This window comes from Pelecanus crispus, chromosome 11, assembly GCF_030463565.1.
Source record: "Pelecanus crispus isolate bPelCri1 chromosome 11, bPelCri1.pri, whole genome shotgun sequence".
NCBI lineage: Eukaryota > Metazoa > Chordata > Aves > Pelecaniformes > Pelecanidae > Pelecanus > Pelecanus crispus.
Genome location: NC_134653.1, coordinates 34,709,348 through 34,727,209, shown reverse-complemented (window position 1 = coordinate 34,727,209; position 17,862 = coordinate 34,709,348). Strand labels below are relative to the sequence as shown.

The window sequence follows — 17,862 nt, the reverse complement described above, 5'->3', positions numbered from 1 at the left end:
CCGGCCCCCCCGGTACCGCCCAGCGCTCCCAGCCCGCCGCTTCCGGTCCGCCATGGCCCGCCCCCCGCTAGCCCCGCCTCCTCTGGCCTCGGCCGCCACTCCCCGCAGCCCAGTCGCCCACGTGACGGCGCTGCCGGCGGAGCGACGGCGCTCTTAGCCAATGGCGTCGCGCCCTCCCCCCCGCGTGGGCGGGCCGGGCCCCGCCGTGCGACGGCGGCGGCGAACTTTCCTCCGGGCGGGCCGGGAAGTGCGGCGGGGCTGCCGTGGGGCCGGGCAGGAGGGAACGCCATGGAGGAGGCCGAGCCGAGCGAGCGCAGCCCCTTGCTGAGCAGCGGGGAGCGCGGGCGGGCGGCGAGCAGCGCTTTCCACGGGCGGCGGTTGGCCTGCGCCGCCGTGCTGCTGGCCGAGCTGCTGGAGCGAGTGGCCTTCTACGGCATCACCTCCAACCTGGTGCTGTTCCTCAACGGGCCTCCCTACGGCTGGGAGGGTGCCCAGGCCAGCCAGGCCCTGCTGCTCTTCATGGGCATCACCTACCTGGTGTCGCCTTTCGGTGGCTGGCTGGCTGACGCCCTCCTGGGCAAGTTTGGCACCATCCTGCTCAGCATGGCGCTCTACCTGCTGGGCATGCTGGCCTTCCCCGTCATCGCCGCACCGCACACCCGCCAGGGCCTCTGCGGGGACATCCCCTTGTTCCCTGTAGAGAACTGCTCCTCTCCGGCGGCCAATGCCACCATGGCGCCTTGCTCCCAGGTGGGAGCCACCCGCTACTGTGCCACCGCCACCTTCGTCGGACTGGTCCTCGTGGGGCTGGGCGTCGGGTCGGTCAAGGCCAACATCACCCCTTTTGGGGCAGACCAGGTCAAGTATTCTTTGGCAGCTGCCGAATCGTTGGTGGGTGCCGATCTGAACCGGGGGATGGCTGTCAGTCATGCAGAGGGGCTTTGGTGGGATGGACAGCGTGCCTACTGCGTCACATCTCTGGAGGTGTGAAGTCTCAGAGGGAATCAGATCATCCAGCTTGTGTAATGCAAGCTGTTAAGTTGTACGCTGTTTGATATAATTTTGGTGGCTTGTGTGGTGTCTGATATCTTGCGACCCTTGGTTTGCTGGTAGCCCTGCCTTAGGTGTGGTACCTGATTTGGCTAAGCCATCGCTATCTTGAGGTGTTGGGTTGAATATGTAGCGGCCACTAAGTAGATTGTTAATTATCCTCCATTGTGGAGTTTGTATCCAGTTAACTTGACCTCAGAGCTCATCAGGTGAAATATCTGATACACATTTTAGCTTTGGCAAAGATAGCGTGGGCATTCTAGGGCAGTGGTGAGAGGCCTTTATCATCCTGTGGTAAATGGTTAGAGAACAATCAGTTTCTTATGCTTTAGATGTTCTTTGGACTTCACTGTGCCCTTGAGGGATATTTTTGTGCAGGCTAATGTTGCGCCAGTGACAGGTGGGAAGGTGCTCTCAACATGGTAAGCATGTTACCTGGGCTGTTCCCATAAGGACACGTCCTGTCAAACGATCTTACTCGGATCCACTTCAGTGATATCTTTCATTGGATCATCACTGCGGGACCAAGTGGCTTTACAGAAGATATTTGAGGGACAGCTCATAGTTCCGTATCAACTGGAATGCGCTGTTGCATGTATTTTTTTACAATCTTACGTTAAGGTAGTATGCTGACTCTGATGTTGAATTGGAATGTAATTTCTGCTTTACAAATTGAGAATTTCAGATGCTTAGGTACTGAGCAGCTTTTCTAACCAAACCATTCTCGATGACAAAGCAAGGAACACACCTCCAATCCAGGTGCATGTCTGTTTACTGGCCCATTGAGTTCTGGTTAGTGCAGGTATGAGAACTGCCATGAAATTCCTTGGGAGAGGTAGGATCTACCTCAGTATCTTTGCCGAACATACCTGTGTTCTCTGCTGTGCAGTTTACATTTGTCATTCTTTGGCATTTCATATATTATAAATTCTGGAGTTCTGGGTGAGAGGCAGTATATAAATGTAAAACATTATTATAGCCTAGGATTGCGTGTCCCCAGTGTATTGGTTCTGTCTAAGCCAGCATGAGCCCATCAAGTGAAATAGCTTTAATATGACTTTATCTTGTAAGGTGTTTTTCAAAACTGACTGCTTATCCCCCGAACGCTTTATGAACGTTAAATATAAGAGGTAAATAATGGCAGGAACAGAGCAAAAGAGGAACGATTGCCAATAGAACTGTAGCTGTTGTAGCTGGATTTCTTAAAGGCTTTCCCCCCAGGATTTCATGGAAAACAGTTTTTGGCTAGGTTTGCAGATAATTCACAGTGATTTATGTAGGGTGAAGCAAAAGAAATACTCCTTTCTGGTTCATAATAATCAGTAGAGCTCTGCTGAGGACTGAGTTTTTCCCCTTCTCTGTTTTTCTGGCTTATCTATTGTTAAATATATTACAGCATACCACTTACCTTGTTGTGCAGTTTTGGGCCCTCTTGGGTGCCTTCTCCCTGCATAGGAATGTAGCAAACTGCTGCGTAGATGGATATATATTGCTGAGAGTAAAGTCTGTCTCCCAGAGGCACATTCTTGGGAGGCCAGAATACAATGCAAACGTGTTTTGGCTGGACGTGTGTTGGTAAGATTTGTCCTCTTTCCCTTAAATACCAAACAAAGGAAAATGCGAATTGTGTATTGTGTACTTTAGCTGACATGAACTGCCTTTCAGATATTGTTAATTACATTTCATTGCAGATCTCTTAAAAATTCATGTAAGTTTTTCAGTTTTAACAGATGATCTATAATTTGGGTGGAGAACCCAAATATAATGAGGAATTTTTTTTATTTAGAAGAAAAGAATCACTTTGTGGAAAATTGGGAACCGAATTCCAATACTTCTTTTCCTCTGAGGTTAAAAAGATGTAGTTGCTTAATTTCTGTTAAATGGATGCTTTCAGAAGTGCTGTTACAAGTGACTAAGTAGAGTTGGTGTATGACTTTTGCCAGTCAGCTTAGCAAAATCCCAGTTACTGCAAACCAGGTACAGACCAGCTTTACTTAACTGTGTTTATGAATAAGAGCTGTTTTTCTAGAAGTTGCAGACTGATCCATTGTACAAGTCTGAATCTGAACTGATGGTTCTCAGAATAGTGTTTTATATCATGTGATATGTATAACCTGGCGCTTTCCAGTTCCCCTTTTAAGTGCGAGCGTTTTGCAGTCACTTCCTGTTCTATGGAGCAGTTTGTGACTTTCTGTAGTTAGGAAACAATATGACTGTCCCTCGTTATTGTGAAAGCTGGTTTAGCTTCAACGTTGACGCCAATATTAGTGGTAGACTACTGATCTAGTATCAGCTATCATCGTCGTTCTAATTCTAGATGAATCTTTTGGGGGAATAATGGTGATTAGCGGCGCTAGTTTTAACCCACAGTGTATCTCCTTTCTGAATTGCCATCATAGGCATTAAAGCCATCAGTCCATAACCTGCCAAAAATCCTCTACCTTTGTTGTTGTTACAGTTGCATCGCCAGAGGCAGGACGCTATTGGAAACTGCTGGTGTGAAGATGGCTTTAGAGTGATTTTCCAACCTTTATTTATTTTTTTGTAGAACTTAGATTTTCCAGCCTCTGGGGAAGAATAGGGGGACCATGTATAAAGAATTGAAGGTCACTAACTGCAAGTTACTTTTTTGTTGTTGTTGAACTTCTTAGGAGATTATGGACATCTGAGACTCTGCAGATAACAGTTTAAAAACTGAAGTTGTGGCATTCACATGGGCAGTAGTAATTTGTTTCTGGTTCTGACAGAAATAGAATAGATATGACGCTAGTGAGAGGAAGCAGACTTTGAATGTGGACTGGCCAAACTTTAGTATAAAAACTTGAAATTATACAGCAAGTGAGTAGTACTGTGTAGCTCTGTTATGGAGCTCTCTCCAGCTGCTCTCACAGAACAACTGGTGTCTGTAGCGATGGATTAGAAGGTCAGAATTCTGTAAGCGTAAATTTGACTGTGGAAAACTGTTGCCATTGCTCTTCCTTTTGTAGCCTGAGGACGAGGGTAAGCTTCTACATTTTCATCCTTGCTCTGTTGTGCAACTGCTCACATAGTTGGCTGGAATAAGTTTGGATGTTTTTGTTACATTTGTCGCTTGTGACTGTCAGCTGATTGTAGGAACAAATGAAAACTGCTAATGTCAGTAACTGCTAAATAATCTTCTCTTTCCTTTTATGTGAATCAAATAGGAGGTCATAGCTTTGGATCTGTCATGATGTGAAGAGGGGGAGAGGGAAGATTATGACATACTGGAACTCTGAAATGTTGGGGTTTAGGAAATACTTGACTTCATTAGAAGTTGATGCCAGAAATCAGATGTCACAGTAGAATGGTAGGCACCGGATAGGCACTAGCTGCGGCAAAAATAAGAAATCCTGTGGAAAACCGCTTCTTTGAAACTGACCTAGCTGTGGAGAGCTAGGAAATTACTTTGTGACAAAGCAAAGCATCTAAACACAGAAACTATGGAGAAGCAATGATGCTCATGTAGATTCCTGGCTCTGTACACAAAAATCAGGAGAATCTGGTAGAATCTTAATATCTGAACTGTGTAATATTTTTGCTTTCAAGCTGTGTGAACTGCTTTGGTTGGTACTTGGATCATCTCCTAAGAAAGATGTTGGTGTTGAAAAATCCAGGGGAGGGATAATTCAGCAAGCGATCGTCTTTCTTCTAAGCCAGAATGAGGTCTGAGTATTAACTTTAGGGACAGCTGTGCTGTGGAAGTTGCTGTCGGTCAGATATTTGTCATGACTTCTCGTCAGGTGTTGTAACTAAAGATCTAGTTACTCTTTCTCTCTTTCTTTGTTTTAGTTGCGTTTAAAATTTTGTTCTGATTGTAAGATGTTAACCTTATGTCCTAAATGAGTTTAGAGTACTGCAGTGCAGAGTTACACAGCTGATGTGTCCTCTGCTGAAAGTGGCTGTAAATAACCTAATGATTACACCGTTCCCAGTGTGTTCCCATAGTGTTCCAGCCACTCAGGATTCTTTATCGTGAAAACTGGTCGTAATCAGTTGGATACAAGTGTTTTGTATTAGAAATTTTGATTTTGAGAACTATTACTATTCCTTTACTATTTTCAAATCCAGTGTTGTGTAGGTCCCAGTCATAAAACTCAGAATGTCACTGTGCTTTTCTTTCTGCATTTGGATTAACTATATGTAAAGGATCGTTATCAGATATATCAAGAAAAACACCTCTTGGACTGTAGAAAAATCAAGTGTTAGGTTAGATTTTCTTTGGCAAAAATTATATTAGGTGTCTTGAAAGTAGCAAGATTATTTTATTTCCTCTTTAGAGGCCCACCTGAATGCAGGCAGCATTGACATGTGGCCAATGACTGACAAAGCAGCTGTGGCCAGAAAGCTTAGAGTTGCTAATTTCCTTAATTTCTTGCTTGGTGGTGGTTTTTTGTGTGGGTTTTTTGTTTAGGTTTTTTTTTTGGGGAGGGGGGGTTGTCTTTTGGGTTTTGTGTGTTTTGGGTTTTTTTAATTAAAATGTGCCTTATAGTTTAAAAGAGGAAAATTAGGGAAACTGGGTTCCTCCTTGTATGGTACAGTAGGTCATTCTGTATTTTTATTGAAGGAGCAGCACTACTGGATTGTTCCTTAGTGTTCCTGGAGAATGATGTGCTGTCCCATTTAGTAGGGAAAAAAGGTGTGAAAGGTTTGAAGAATGCAGAACAGTGAACTGGAGACTCAGGGCTGGATATTACGCAGTGGGAGTTGATCTAAATAAGTGACAGCTGTCCAACACTGGTAAATTCTGTGGAAAATGTCTGAATCTGAGCTCATTTGCAAAACAACATGTTACCTAGAGCAAATTAATTGTGTGTATCAGATACTTGCTAATGTTCATTTGAGTCAGGGCACCTTTGAAACAGTTTTATTACAGTTTATTCGGTGATAGGAAGCCTTGCACTCTAGCCATGGCATTTGACTGATACTGTTTGTGTTTTCCTGTTGTAAGGAACTGACTAAACCATGGTAAATCCAAGAAGGCGACCTTTTTCGTACCTTGTAGGCACTACTACTGTTTTTAAGCTGTTTTGTTGTGATGGGGACAGAATCTTTTAAACATACATATTTTGACTTTCAGTGCAGGGATGTGGAACCCTTAGCCCACAGAACAGATTCGATCCAGGACCCACACCACACTTGCGCCATTTACGTGCATCATTTTCCTGCTGCAGTTGCTGGTAGGATGTTAAGAATATAATGAAGCTGGTGATGTTGGCCCCACAAGGAGAATGCTGCTATGCTTGAGCACAGATAAAATTGAGCAGAGGGAGTGATTGATTTTTCTTTCTGCTTGGGTGATTGAAAATAATGCAAGCATAAGGGGGAAAAGGAGGATTCCTGCAGTTTTATGAAAAATACTTGTCCTTGATAAAAATAAAATAATAGAATTCTAACAAGGTTTTCTTCTTCTTGGTCCCTTATTAGAATGTAGCGTCTACTTAGGAAGAGAATAAACCAATCTATTTTCTGCTGTCACACAGCTCAAGTAATAGCCAGCAAGGGGAAACTTTGAGTAGTCCACTGTAAATGTAATATAGCTAATATTTGGGGCAGCCAATGTGATGTTTGCAAGGAACTACAAGGATTGCCTTTTGACTCTGTTGTGTTTTCCGGTTTTGGTAAGACATCTTCAGAGTTCTTCCACTCTGACAAGATATTCCAGCAGCTAGTTCAGTGTGATTTTTATTAAGTTATTAATGTTTGTCAATAAAATGCCATAGTGGCATTTCAAACGTGGCTGTGGTGTGATTTTTAGTTTGATAAGGAAGCAGAAAATGGATTCTTTCCATTGTAAGTCTATGGTGCGTCTGTCCCTTGAGCATTGCATTCCTTTTTGGTCACTCTTTCAAAAAGGATACTGGAGATGGAGAAGGAAGTTTCAGGGAAGGGCCACAGACACGGTCAGTAGTTTCCATGCAAGGAATCATGAAACAGTCTACAACTTCCTATCTCTGAAAAGGCGGCTAGAAGGAAGATGTGACGGCGGTTTGTGGACATAGTGGTTGGGGGAGAGAGGAGGAAATGGACCAGGGATGGGATAAAGCTCAGCAGTCTTCTGTTGTTTCCTGGAACTAGGTAAAACGAGTGAGGCTGGTACAGGGCAGGTTCAAAACAGACAAACGGAGGCGGTTCTTCCCACCGTGTATTAGCTGGGGAACTCTTTGCCACAGGATATTATGGATTCTGAAAGCTGACCTGGGTTCAGAGGCAGGCTGGACAAGTTCATGGAGAGGAATTTATTAAGTAGATAGAAGCCATCCCTGGTTCAGGAAGTTTTGAGGAGCTAATGGTTGTAGGCTGGGATAATACTTGATACACATCATGCTGTGCTTGCCCTGTTCTTACCTGTATCAAAGTTTGCTTTCATCTCCCAGCTTTTCTTTGCATAGATGTGAGCAAGGTCATTTGTAAGAGGGAGGATGGAAAGTCATCTTACTTGCAGAAGTAGACTTTATGGTGAAGAAATGGAAACTTCATAAAATAGATTGCTAACTCTTTAGATAAGTTGGAGCACTGGGTTTACGATGGAATTGTTTGCTAATATCCTGCTGCCATTTGGGGTCTAGAAGGAATTCGTAGCTTGATGCACTACTGCAGGTGATGACTGTTAAAATTAGGAAATGAGTACCAAGTTGAAACTGGAAAGGGAGAATTTCTTGGGTTTAGGCTCCAGGGTTGTATTTGACATGCTAACAGACCTACCTGAATGCCTAACAATGCTATTACCTATGTGTAGGAATAGATGCCCTAACATTTCTTTCATTAGGCTTGGTTAAATGATACAGATGGGTTTGTGCACCACTGAGAAACTTGAAGCTGTAAATCAGAACTGACAATGTTAAAAACTTCTTTCAAGACATAGCTTGCTTTTCATATTGTGAACTAAACACAGATCTTTTGAAGATCTGGCAAATGAGGAAGAGAAACTTGCAATTAGAAATCAAAAACAACTGACTCGGCAAGACTGGTGCATGGCACTGACTTGCTAGTCACTGTTAATGGCCTTTCAGTCATAAAACAGTGACGAATTGGTATTATGAATTCTTCTATAGTCTAATTGATCTTTTTAATGAATTTCAAATTTTGACTTGCATAATTTCTCTTACATCACATCTTATGAGTGATGCTGGGTTCCTGTGACTTAATTACAAAACATGGGGTGATTTATGGTAGGCAATACAGAATAAAGAGTGATGGTGAAAACTGTGCAGGATAATTCTATAAGCCAGGGATGCCTTTACTTTCACTGGAGAGACATTGAGAGCTTCAGGGAGAAGAATAGCGCTATGAACAGTGCTGACTTAATAGAGGGATAAGTGCTTACTGGGGCCTTGTGACACCCCAGGCAACCCAAATTTAATTTTTTTTTTTTTTTTTTTAAGATCATAATGGCAAATCTTCAATTTATGTTCTGGTGAGAGGCGTTAGGACTGTGTTAAAGTTTACATTTGTGCTTTAATTACCAAGTAGTCATTTGAGACTTAGAAAATGGAATATGGTTAACTGCTATGTGTATACAGTTGGCAGAAGCAATTGTTGCAATACTACTAATACATGAATTTTTAGGTAGATTGATTTTTTTTTTTTAAACTAAAAAATAGTTATTTCAACTTCTGTTGACTGTGGGACATTAATCTGAGTGAGCTTTGTCTAGAGAAATGACCAAAGCAGAGATAATGCAGTAGAAATAATATCGACCTCTGTGGGGAAGCTATGTGGTTTAGTATTGTATGGCTTTTCTATCCCTGTGCTGAACTTCTGTAAGATCACTATACAGTGGGGTAGCTCAGTAAGGTGTCATTTCATCAAATACCATGCTAAGCCCAGACCACTGAAATCATTTCAGTATGACTCTAAATTAAACCTAAACTCTTCAGTGCATTGAACTTGATTGAATTTGAATAAACAGGCTTCATCTTCTTCAGAAACTGAATGACTTGCTTTTAATCTTTTCCAGGTCAAAGATCGGGGTCCAGAAGCCACAAGAAGATTTTTTAATTGGTTTTATTGGAGCATTAATTTGGGAGCTATTCTCTCTCTGGGAGGCATTGCATACATTCAACAGAATGTGAGCTTTGTTATTGGATATAGTATCCCGACAGTTTGCATTGGGATTTCATTCATGGTTTTCTTATGTGGTCAGAGTTTCTTCATCACAAAACCGCCTGATGGCAGTGCCTTCACAGACATGTTTAAAATTCTTGCATATTCCTGTTGCTCAAGAAAGAGACATGTGGAACGTTCAGCTAATAGGTTTGTAATGAGCTCTTCTGTATAGTCTGAATTCAGTGAATCAGCCTAAAAGATGCAACTAGTTAGTTCAAACTAACTGGCAGTAAGTCACACTAGAGAATACACTAGAATATGCAGTTTTGCTTTGAGAACTGGAACTGGAAAATTGGAGTCCTGGAGATATTTTCTGGGAGTTCTGGGATGAAGGAGAGGTGCATTTTGAGTTCACTGGATCTCCATGCCCAATGAAGTCTCTTATTTTCAGTTGAATGCTATTTCTTGCCAGTTCAGAGTTTCTGAAAGTGTAACGTAACCTAAGTATGCTGCTTTTAAGCATTAGTTACCTTTCTTCTCTGCTGTATGCCTTCTGATCTGAAAACCACTATCATCTGCACTTCATGTTGTAAGTGGCTTGGTGGGCAGCCAAAATGCGTACTGGCTTTTTGCTTTCCGAATGGTTACTCCCCTCTTAAGAGATGCCCATGGAATACTGGTGGCTGAATGTAGTCACTGATGATAAGAGGTGTCAGGTGCCTCCTCTGCAACCGGCTTTCGTGTATTCAGATTGCAAAACAATTCAGTCAATTAGAATAACCTGTATTTTGTGATACTGTTTCTTATGGCACTGCAGTGCAGAACTTTACTTATGTGTGGTGGGGGGAGGATGTGAAGTAAGGAAACCTTTATAATGGAAGTTTTCAGCTTGTGCTTTCACCTGCTGATGATCCATTCTGGCCTAGCTGTTTTGCTGGAGTGTACACGAGCAATTTACTTTGGGAATGCATGAGCTTTTTATAATCAAGTGTCACAAGATTGCCAGTTACATCAATTTTTGTTGTTTAACTAAACATTTCAAATTCTTTTCAAAAGCGAAGGCCAGGGAGTACTTCAGCAACCTCGCAAGCAAAGCCTGTTTGAGATGGCCAAGCTGTCTCGTGGGGGCCCATTCAGAGAAGATAAAGTAGAAGATGTGAAAGCTCTCGTCAAGATTATCCCTGTCTTTTTGGCTTTAATACCTTACTGGACAGTGTATTTTCAAGTGAGTAGTTCCAGATGGTTACATTTTTATTTTACATGTCTAAAAACCATAATTTCTAATTTAAGGGCCATAACTACTTCTTCTCCCAGTTGTATTTGAAAGGCCTCGGGGCAGTAGCATTAAGTTGCAATTCTGAGCCTGGGTTATAAGTCTAACTCCTGTCTGAAAACTACCCCCCAGAGCAGTTACCTGGAGGAAACGCACAAAAGCTTTTGGGGGAAAACTGTTCTATAAGGTTTACTTACAGTTAGTGTTCAGTAGCTGTGATTCTAAAGATGATGAATATTGATGAGGATTTTTCAGAACCCTGGTATCGACAGTTTCACTTGTTTAATACCCGTGTGTTCAATAACGTTAACTACTTGTCTTTCACACACCTGGGGTTGCATCTCAGGAATAATTTTAATAACATTATGTTAGCAAAAATAATACTGTGTGATGGTAGCTGCTTCTGAATTTTTTTATTTGCTAGGTAGAATTGTTGTGGAAAGCTGTTTTAGCTTACCAGTATGCCAGAGTATCTAATTTCACATTTTTCTGGGGGCTCTTTCGTAAATAGAGTCAGATAGGCCAGGGTAAGTGGTCTAGGTTTCATTTTAATTAATTCCTTTCTGGTTCTTCTGTCTTAGTGAGATGAATTAGGATAGCAAATATGTTTTGGGAGAAAAACATGCAGAAATTGTTTTTAAAGTCACGTGAACGGTTCTTTGTGCTTTCAGTAAAAATAAATCTAAGGGTTAAAAAAAATCTTGCAATGGTCTAACGATAATTTTTTTTGTTTTGCCATATTAGCACTTTACCTCTGGTATAATCTTTGTTGATTATTAAAAATGTAAAAATACTTTCCTCTCAGTACTCTTTGTCCAAGTAATCTCAACTCATCTTTCCTCATGCTAGATGCAGACAACATATGTATTGCAGAGTCTCCATCTGAAAATTCCTGAAATATCAAATGACACCAACTCTATTCATACGGTAAGCAGGGCAAAAGAAGTGAAAAGTATGTTTTCTTTAGTTGAAATGCAAAATAGGTAAGTATTGTACAAAAATTCCCATAGTCACTGCCTTAACTTCCTGGGAATCGATGGCCACAGACATCAGGCATTTGGAAGCACGATGCATAATACAGAGATTTTGGCATACCTAGTATATGGAGTGCACACCATCCTGTTTTGAATGTATTCAGATAATTTTCACTGCTTTAATTAAGAGCGTCATTATCTTTCAGTGGACAAAGTATGATCTTTGAAGAAAGCTTATAGATCTATATGCCCTAAGTTTTCAAAGTTGTAAGTAGTAAAGAAGCATTCCTACAAACTCAGTAGGAATACCCATACTTAACTGAAACATTAGTATTTGCAAATTTGGAATCGGAGATACATTTGTAACTTTATATTGCTTAATCAATATTCACTTTACCTTGAATCAGTTTAGCATATTGAAGGAAGTTGTTCAATCAATATTTCTCAAGAAAGGCTGGCATCACGTAATTGCAGAAACAGTACTGAGAAGTAAAACCAAAAAAGTATAAATCTAAGTTATTAACAGGCTTACTAAATGTTCTTTTAAAATTAAGATTCTTCTGTTTTATTTAAAATTAATATCAATAAGACAGAATGGCTTTAGTCTTCTTTTTACAGATCAAAAATAAAAAATGCTTGCACTTAATTTTTCTCTGAACTTGCTTGAAAACTGAGCTGCTTTTGAATCACAGCTGGAGGCTTAATGGAAGTTAGTGATACTGGCTAAGTAAGACTTCTAAACCAATCAATACTAGTTAGTTACTTTTACACAGTTAAAAAAACTAAAGAAAGAGTAGTCTGAGACTTGTTCGGTTAAATATGTGCCATCAACAAAAGGATCTAAAGCAATTTCTCCAACAGAGTTCTCTCTGTATTTTTTTTGCATAGCTTTTGGGCATGGAAAGCCATTGCCACTTTCACTTCAAGGTTCAGTTTTGTGGTGTTTGAGTTGCCTGTTCATTTAAAAATAAGATATTTTCTTATTCAAAGATTCTAGTTAGTCTGAGGCTTCTGTTTTAGTTGCATCAATTTTAATTGTGGACTACATCCAGGATGGTTGTTTTTTTAGCATATACCTAATTCTACTTTAATACAGGTTAGTACATTTAAATTTTTATATTTCACCTGTTTTGCTCTTTTCATTGAGCTTTTCACATTTCTTTATTGCTCGCATATGAGATGGGACTCTTAGGTTTTTTCCTGTTATTATGAACCACATGACTGTCTTGTTAGAACATTGTCATGGTTGGACTAGAGAAGTGAACTTTCTTCTAACAAAGTGCACACCGGACTTGAGTCCCATTGTCAGTCTGGATGTTAAAAATAAAAATATTGTCAGTCTGACTATTTATTGTAGAAATGAATCTGGAACTTTGGTTATCAAACTGAGCTTTCCTCACTGCCTTTTTGGGTGTTAGAATTGTTTTCAAGTTGTAAGTAGAGCATTACGTTTAATTAAATTAGTTCAAAAAATAATGGCTTTCATTGTTTGGTTTTGCTGAAAAGACTTTGAAATACCACTCATGCTATGCAGCCACTTTTTCTGACTTAAAAGTGTGGCTTTAGAAGCTAGTTACCTGGCTTTATTTTTACTTAAAGTATGCAGAATTTGAGGCAAGGATAATGGAACAGTGATCCTAGCCTGTCTTGATACTTCTAAATAATTATTTTCTATCTTGCGTAACAGTGACTGGCTCCTTTTTCTGCAGTGCATCAGTTGTGTTGTTGTTCTTGTTTTATTTTGAAATACTTTGCTGTGATCTAGCAGCATAAGTCAAGTAAGTTAATTTGATTTTTGCTGTCTTCCTTGGTATGTGGTTTGCCTGAAGGATGCTGACCTGTAGTCTACATTATGTAGGTAGTATCTTTGAAGGCAATTCTGACTACTTTGGTGTCTCCAAATTTAAGTGATTTGAGGTAATTAAGAAAAGGGGCGGTAATACAACATTTCACATGAGCAGCATTGTAGCTTATCAGGTCTAGGTGTTCCTTAAGCTCTTCTAGGCACCTCTGCCCAATACTAATAAAGACATATTTTCTCTTGATATGAGAAGAGTGAAATATGTGTATGCCCTTTTAATTTGCAGGCTCCTGATAGCATAGAAAATGGAAAAGCATACATTTTAAACAAAAATCCCCCAAGTGATTGATTGTATGAAATACAGCAGTGCCAGAGGCATTTGGTATTTCTCTTCTTTCTTATCAAATTCAGCAATGACAAAAAATTCCTACATACTTGACTCTAATTACACAAATCAGTCTTTGTTACGCAGGTTAATGCTGGTGTGATATTTGAAGCAAACAAAAAGGTGAATGGGAGGGAGAGGGAAATGGACAGTTTTAAAGTTTTGCTAAATATTTCAAAATAAGCGAGAATTTTACTAGCTCAGCAGAATTCACTGTGCATTTTTCAAAGTACATGAAGATTCCTAAGCAATGGATGTCATCTTATGTATCAAACTGCTGAATGTTTTCATATAGCCAAACCAGCTTCTTATTCCATTTTCAAAGCCATGATCTTGAAATGCCTGGGAAACATTAAGGAGAGGTTAGGATGAGTTCAGTGTTACCACCATCATCATAACTTTTTGGGGTTGGCAAACTAGGAACCAGGAAGTGTTTGCCTGGGTTCCTTGGAGAACTGCAGTGACAACTGTAATGCAGAGCAAGACAGTAATAGTATTTTTCATGACTGTTGTTAGAACATGTCTGCATGCGGAGAGTGCTAAAAATGTGCCACATAGATACGCTAGTGCTAGCTGGAGATTTTGCCAAAGCCTAATACGGACATGGCTTGACGTTGCTCCAAGACTTGGTGCTCTTGGTGCAAACTCCTGTGAAAGTGCACGCGCCTGCTTTGATTATAGAATCATAGAATCGTTTAGGTTGGAAAAGATCATCCAGTCCAACCATTAACCTAACATTACCAAGTCCATCACTAAACCAGTTAAGGGTAGAGTAGCAGTTTCATGTTTCCTGGCTTGGTGGCTGGATTATTTATAATGCAAGTTATGAAGAACTAAAGGTTCACGTTTTGCTAACTCTTGTTTTTGCAGTTCATCATCATCTCAGCCATACTGGAGTGATTACAGCCAGTCAGTGAAATAGGGCTCTCATCTGCCGTGAGGGGTGCACGCCCACGGTGCGTTAGAGGCTGAGGGCTTGGGCTATTGAGATGGTTGCAGTGGTTCAGATTTGTAGCCTTAAGGGAATCTGGTTGTCTCCCTCTGTTACTGTGGCTGTAGCTTTAGATTGTTACAGGCCCCTTGCTCATCCTGGATAATCTCTAGAAAATTTTCATCTATTCTAACCCTGAGTTTCCACACACACAGAAACAGTTTCATATCGAAAACTGAATCTGCAGCTGAAACGCACAGAGCAAGCAGTGCTTGTATTTTACGTCAAAGAGTTAGTGTGATGCATAGTACAGTATCACACTGTTCTAAATGCAATTTTAAAAAATATCTCCAAACCAGAACATTTTTATAAATCTTCCTGTACTGTCTTGGTTTTTTAGCTCAGAAGAGACAGTAAATATTATTAAGCTTGGTAGAAATAGACTCATTTGTACAGATGGGAGTCTCATTGTCAATTACTGAATCTTGCAAATGAGAAAGGATGCATGTATTACACAATACTCTTTGTTCATTTGACAAGTGTAATTTAATTTTAATTGAATTTTGTATTACATTAGTAAAACTCTGTTTCTACTGTTCTGTGGCATGTTTCTGAAAGTTCTAAGCTTAATAGTGGAAGAACTACAGAACCTGCCTATGAAATATTTTTCATGACTGAAGTAGGAAAAAGTTTAATTCTGTCAGAGTATATCATTGGAAGCAGAACAGTCTGGACTATTTAATTACATTAAATCACTTCCTGACCTGTGCGCCATTAATACTAACTCTGAATGCTTTTAAAAATTTATCTTGGGATGTATTTATTTAAATAATCTGCACATTTTGTTTACTAGATTTGAGTGGCACAATCAATCATTCCGCGGACAAATGTTCTATGACTAAAAAAATCTTAATGGCAGAAAAGCTCCCAAAGGACAGTGATTTTTTTCCATTAAACATATCTCTGGATGTATGCAGAAAAACTCAGATGTTGCGATAATGCTAATGGCCATTTCATGTTTCAAAAGGAGTTCATATAGTTTTAGTTAGATAGTTAACTTTTGCTTTAACAAAAATTAACTCAGATTAAGGACCTAAAATATGAGCCCGCTGAAACTTAGAAATCTTTAAAAAAAATCCATTTTGTTTTCTCAGAGTACTCTCTTCATCTGCCCAGTAATTTCTTATTCCTCATTTTCCTTGGAACTATGTGCAGTATTATTTGCTTTTGTGTAAAGAACCTTTTTGCTCTGAACACTTGCTGTTCTTCAGTTCCAGCAGAAAGCTCCCCCCCCACCCCCAAAAAAAAAAAAACAAACCACCACCCAACCAAAGAAGCCAGCACCCGCCTCAGCACAGCTGGAGATGCATCTTGAAAGTGAGAATATGCAACACTGTTGGAGTTACTGTGGTGAGGAATCATTTGTGCTTCTGAGCTGACAGAATTATGAACTGCCAAATTAAATGAAAACCTGAATAGCTGAGTGTTTATTTTCTTCAGCTTTTACACACTCTTATTTTCCTTTCTCCAGTGTCTATCAGCGTACTGTGGTTTGTTTGGGATCTCAGTGTTTCATGGAAAATATTTCTTCCTTTATTAAATAATAGTAAAAATCAACCATTAAGTATGAAATTGCTAACTGAAGTCGTCTGTCCTTTCAGTTTCCAGCAGCCTGGTTGACTATGTTTGATGCAGTGCTTATTCTGATCCTAATACCCTTAAAAGATAAATTGGTGGACCCCATTTTAAAGAGGAATGGCTTGCTCCCGTCCTCTCTGAAGAGGATTGCAGTTGGAATGTTCTTTGTAATGTGTTCTGCATTTGCTGCAGGTAAGAAAACAACTTTGAGATCTACTTACATAGCTATTTACTCAGCTACTTGCAACAGCATTTTTAAAAAACTTTTATGAATCTTTACTTCAGGATTATTCAGAAGTCTTTTTCATGGGATAGTTTAGAATGCAATTGCATGGATGCATTTCCCACAATGAAGGAGATTTTATCCAAAAACTTACTAAAGTGTTTTTAACATTTGCAATAAAATTGGACCATTTTTCCTGCCTGAAATAGACTGCAAGTATACCTTTCAACACCAACTTGTTCGTTAAGGTTTTCACATAGAGTGTTACTTTCTAGTATGCTTGGTAGAGGAGAACTATTTGTTTTCTGACCATAGTTTCTCAACAAATGCCTTAGCTTCATGATCAGGGTTTGGGTTGCCTGAACAAACTGCCCAGTGTTTGGATATAAGGCCCTTAGTCCTCCTAAAATAAACGTTATGGTATTGTGCAAGTCCATGTTGTGTGATTTATTAACCATTTATCTTGAAGTTGAAAATTTATTTATCCTGAAAAACAAATTAGTTCAGAAATAAGTATCTTCCTTCATATAGTCTTACTTCCAAGCATTAAAAAAGTGAAATTTTACCTAAAACCCTTTCCCTTTGCCTGAAATAAAAAAGTTAGGTTATGGCCGAACAAGAGTTTCCTCCCACTTTGGGTTTTTTCACCCCTGCTTTAATGTTCCCTAATGTTTGGGGATTACTGTAGTGTAAAATAGCTTAGCCATAGCATGAAAGGAAAAAGATGGCAACTCTGTTCAAACCATAAATCAGCTGCTTTTGGGATGATTTAAAGTTGTTAAGCACTGCTGATGTGGAACTGAACATCTCTGAGCAATGCTTCATAGAACCTATAGCCTTCACCTAGTATCACTGTAATGAACATATTGATAAAGCATTATAGCATTAAATAAATTAATTTCAGCACTTGTAATCTCCTATATTTTAGAGAGAGGGACACTTTATACGGCTATTAAGATTTCTCTCAATGAGAGAGATAATTACCTTGTTAGGCCAAGGTCACTTTGTATGTGGGCAAGTTCTTAAAGCAAAGTCATTTAAACTTAAAATAGGAATGTTTCTCTTATTCCATGTTACTTAGGACACTGCTACCAGCAAAAGAAGATGATGTAAACCAGTTAAATGTCAGCTCTTTAAATAGAACCTGCTGGCTCACAAAAAAAGCAATATCTGTCTTTATTAGTACTGGGGGGGAAAAAAGCATATTGAGCTATGATAGCTGAGTTGGGGAATGGTTTCATATAGCTGACTTAAAAATTTCAAATGCCTTCTTGTGTTCTAGTCACCTACAAATGTAACAGGTGCTTTTGTTGGTTTGATCCTTCCCTAACTCTTCCACAGTTGAAACTGAGAAGGTGAATTCTTTGCTTATCTGCAGTCTGGTTGGAAAGTTTAACCTTTTGGAGTAATTTAGCACCCCTTCATCATAACATGAATTTAAGAGCTTCAGTTGTGACAAATTTGGGGCATAGGAAACTGTTTATTTCTAGCAAGGGGAAAAGCTTCTGTTGGTTTATATG

At 39.8% G+C, this 17,862-nt stretch overlaps 1 protein-coding gene across 1 annotated transcript in view; it reads left to right on the top strand.

The window, feature by feature from the left end:
- The first annotated feature begins 273 nt into the window (after nt 1–273).
- The window catches only part of SLC15A4 (solute carrier family 15 member 4), a 30,850-nt gene continuing 13,261 nt past the window's right edge, over nt 274–17,862 (top strand). Inside the window, exons 1-5 of the mRNA XM_009493191.2 lie at nt 274–858; nt 9,029–9,324; nt 10,174–10,342; nt 11,240–11,317; nt 16,143–16,311. Of these exons, the coding sequence (XP_009491466.2) occupies nt 289–858; nt 9,029–9,324; nt 10,174–10,342; nt 11,240–11,317; nt 16,143–16,311 (1,282 nt within the window). The 5' untranslated portion in view covers nt 274–288. The remainder of the gene's footprint in view (nt 859–9,028; nt 9,325–10,173; nt 10,343–11,239; nt 11,318–16,142; nt 16,312–17,862) is intronic.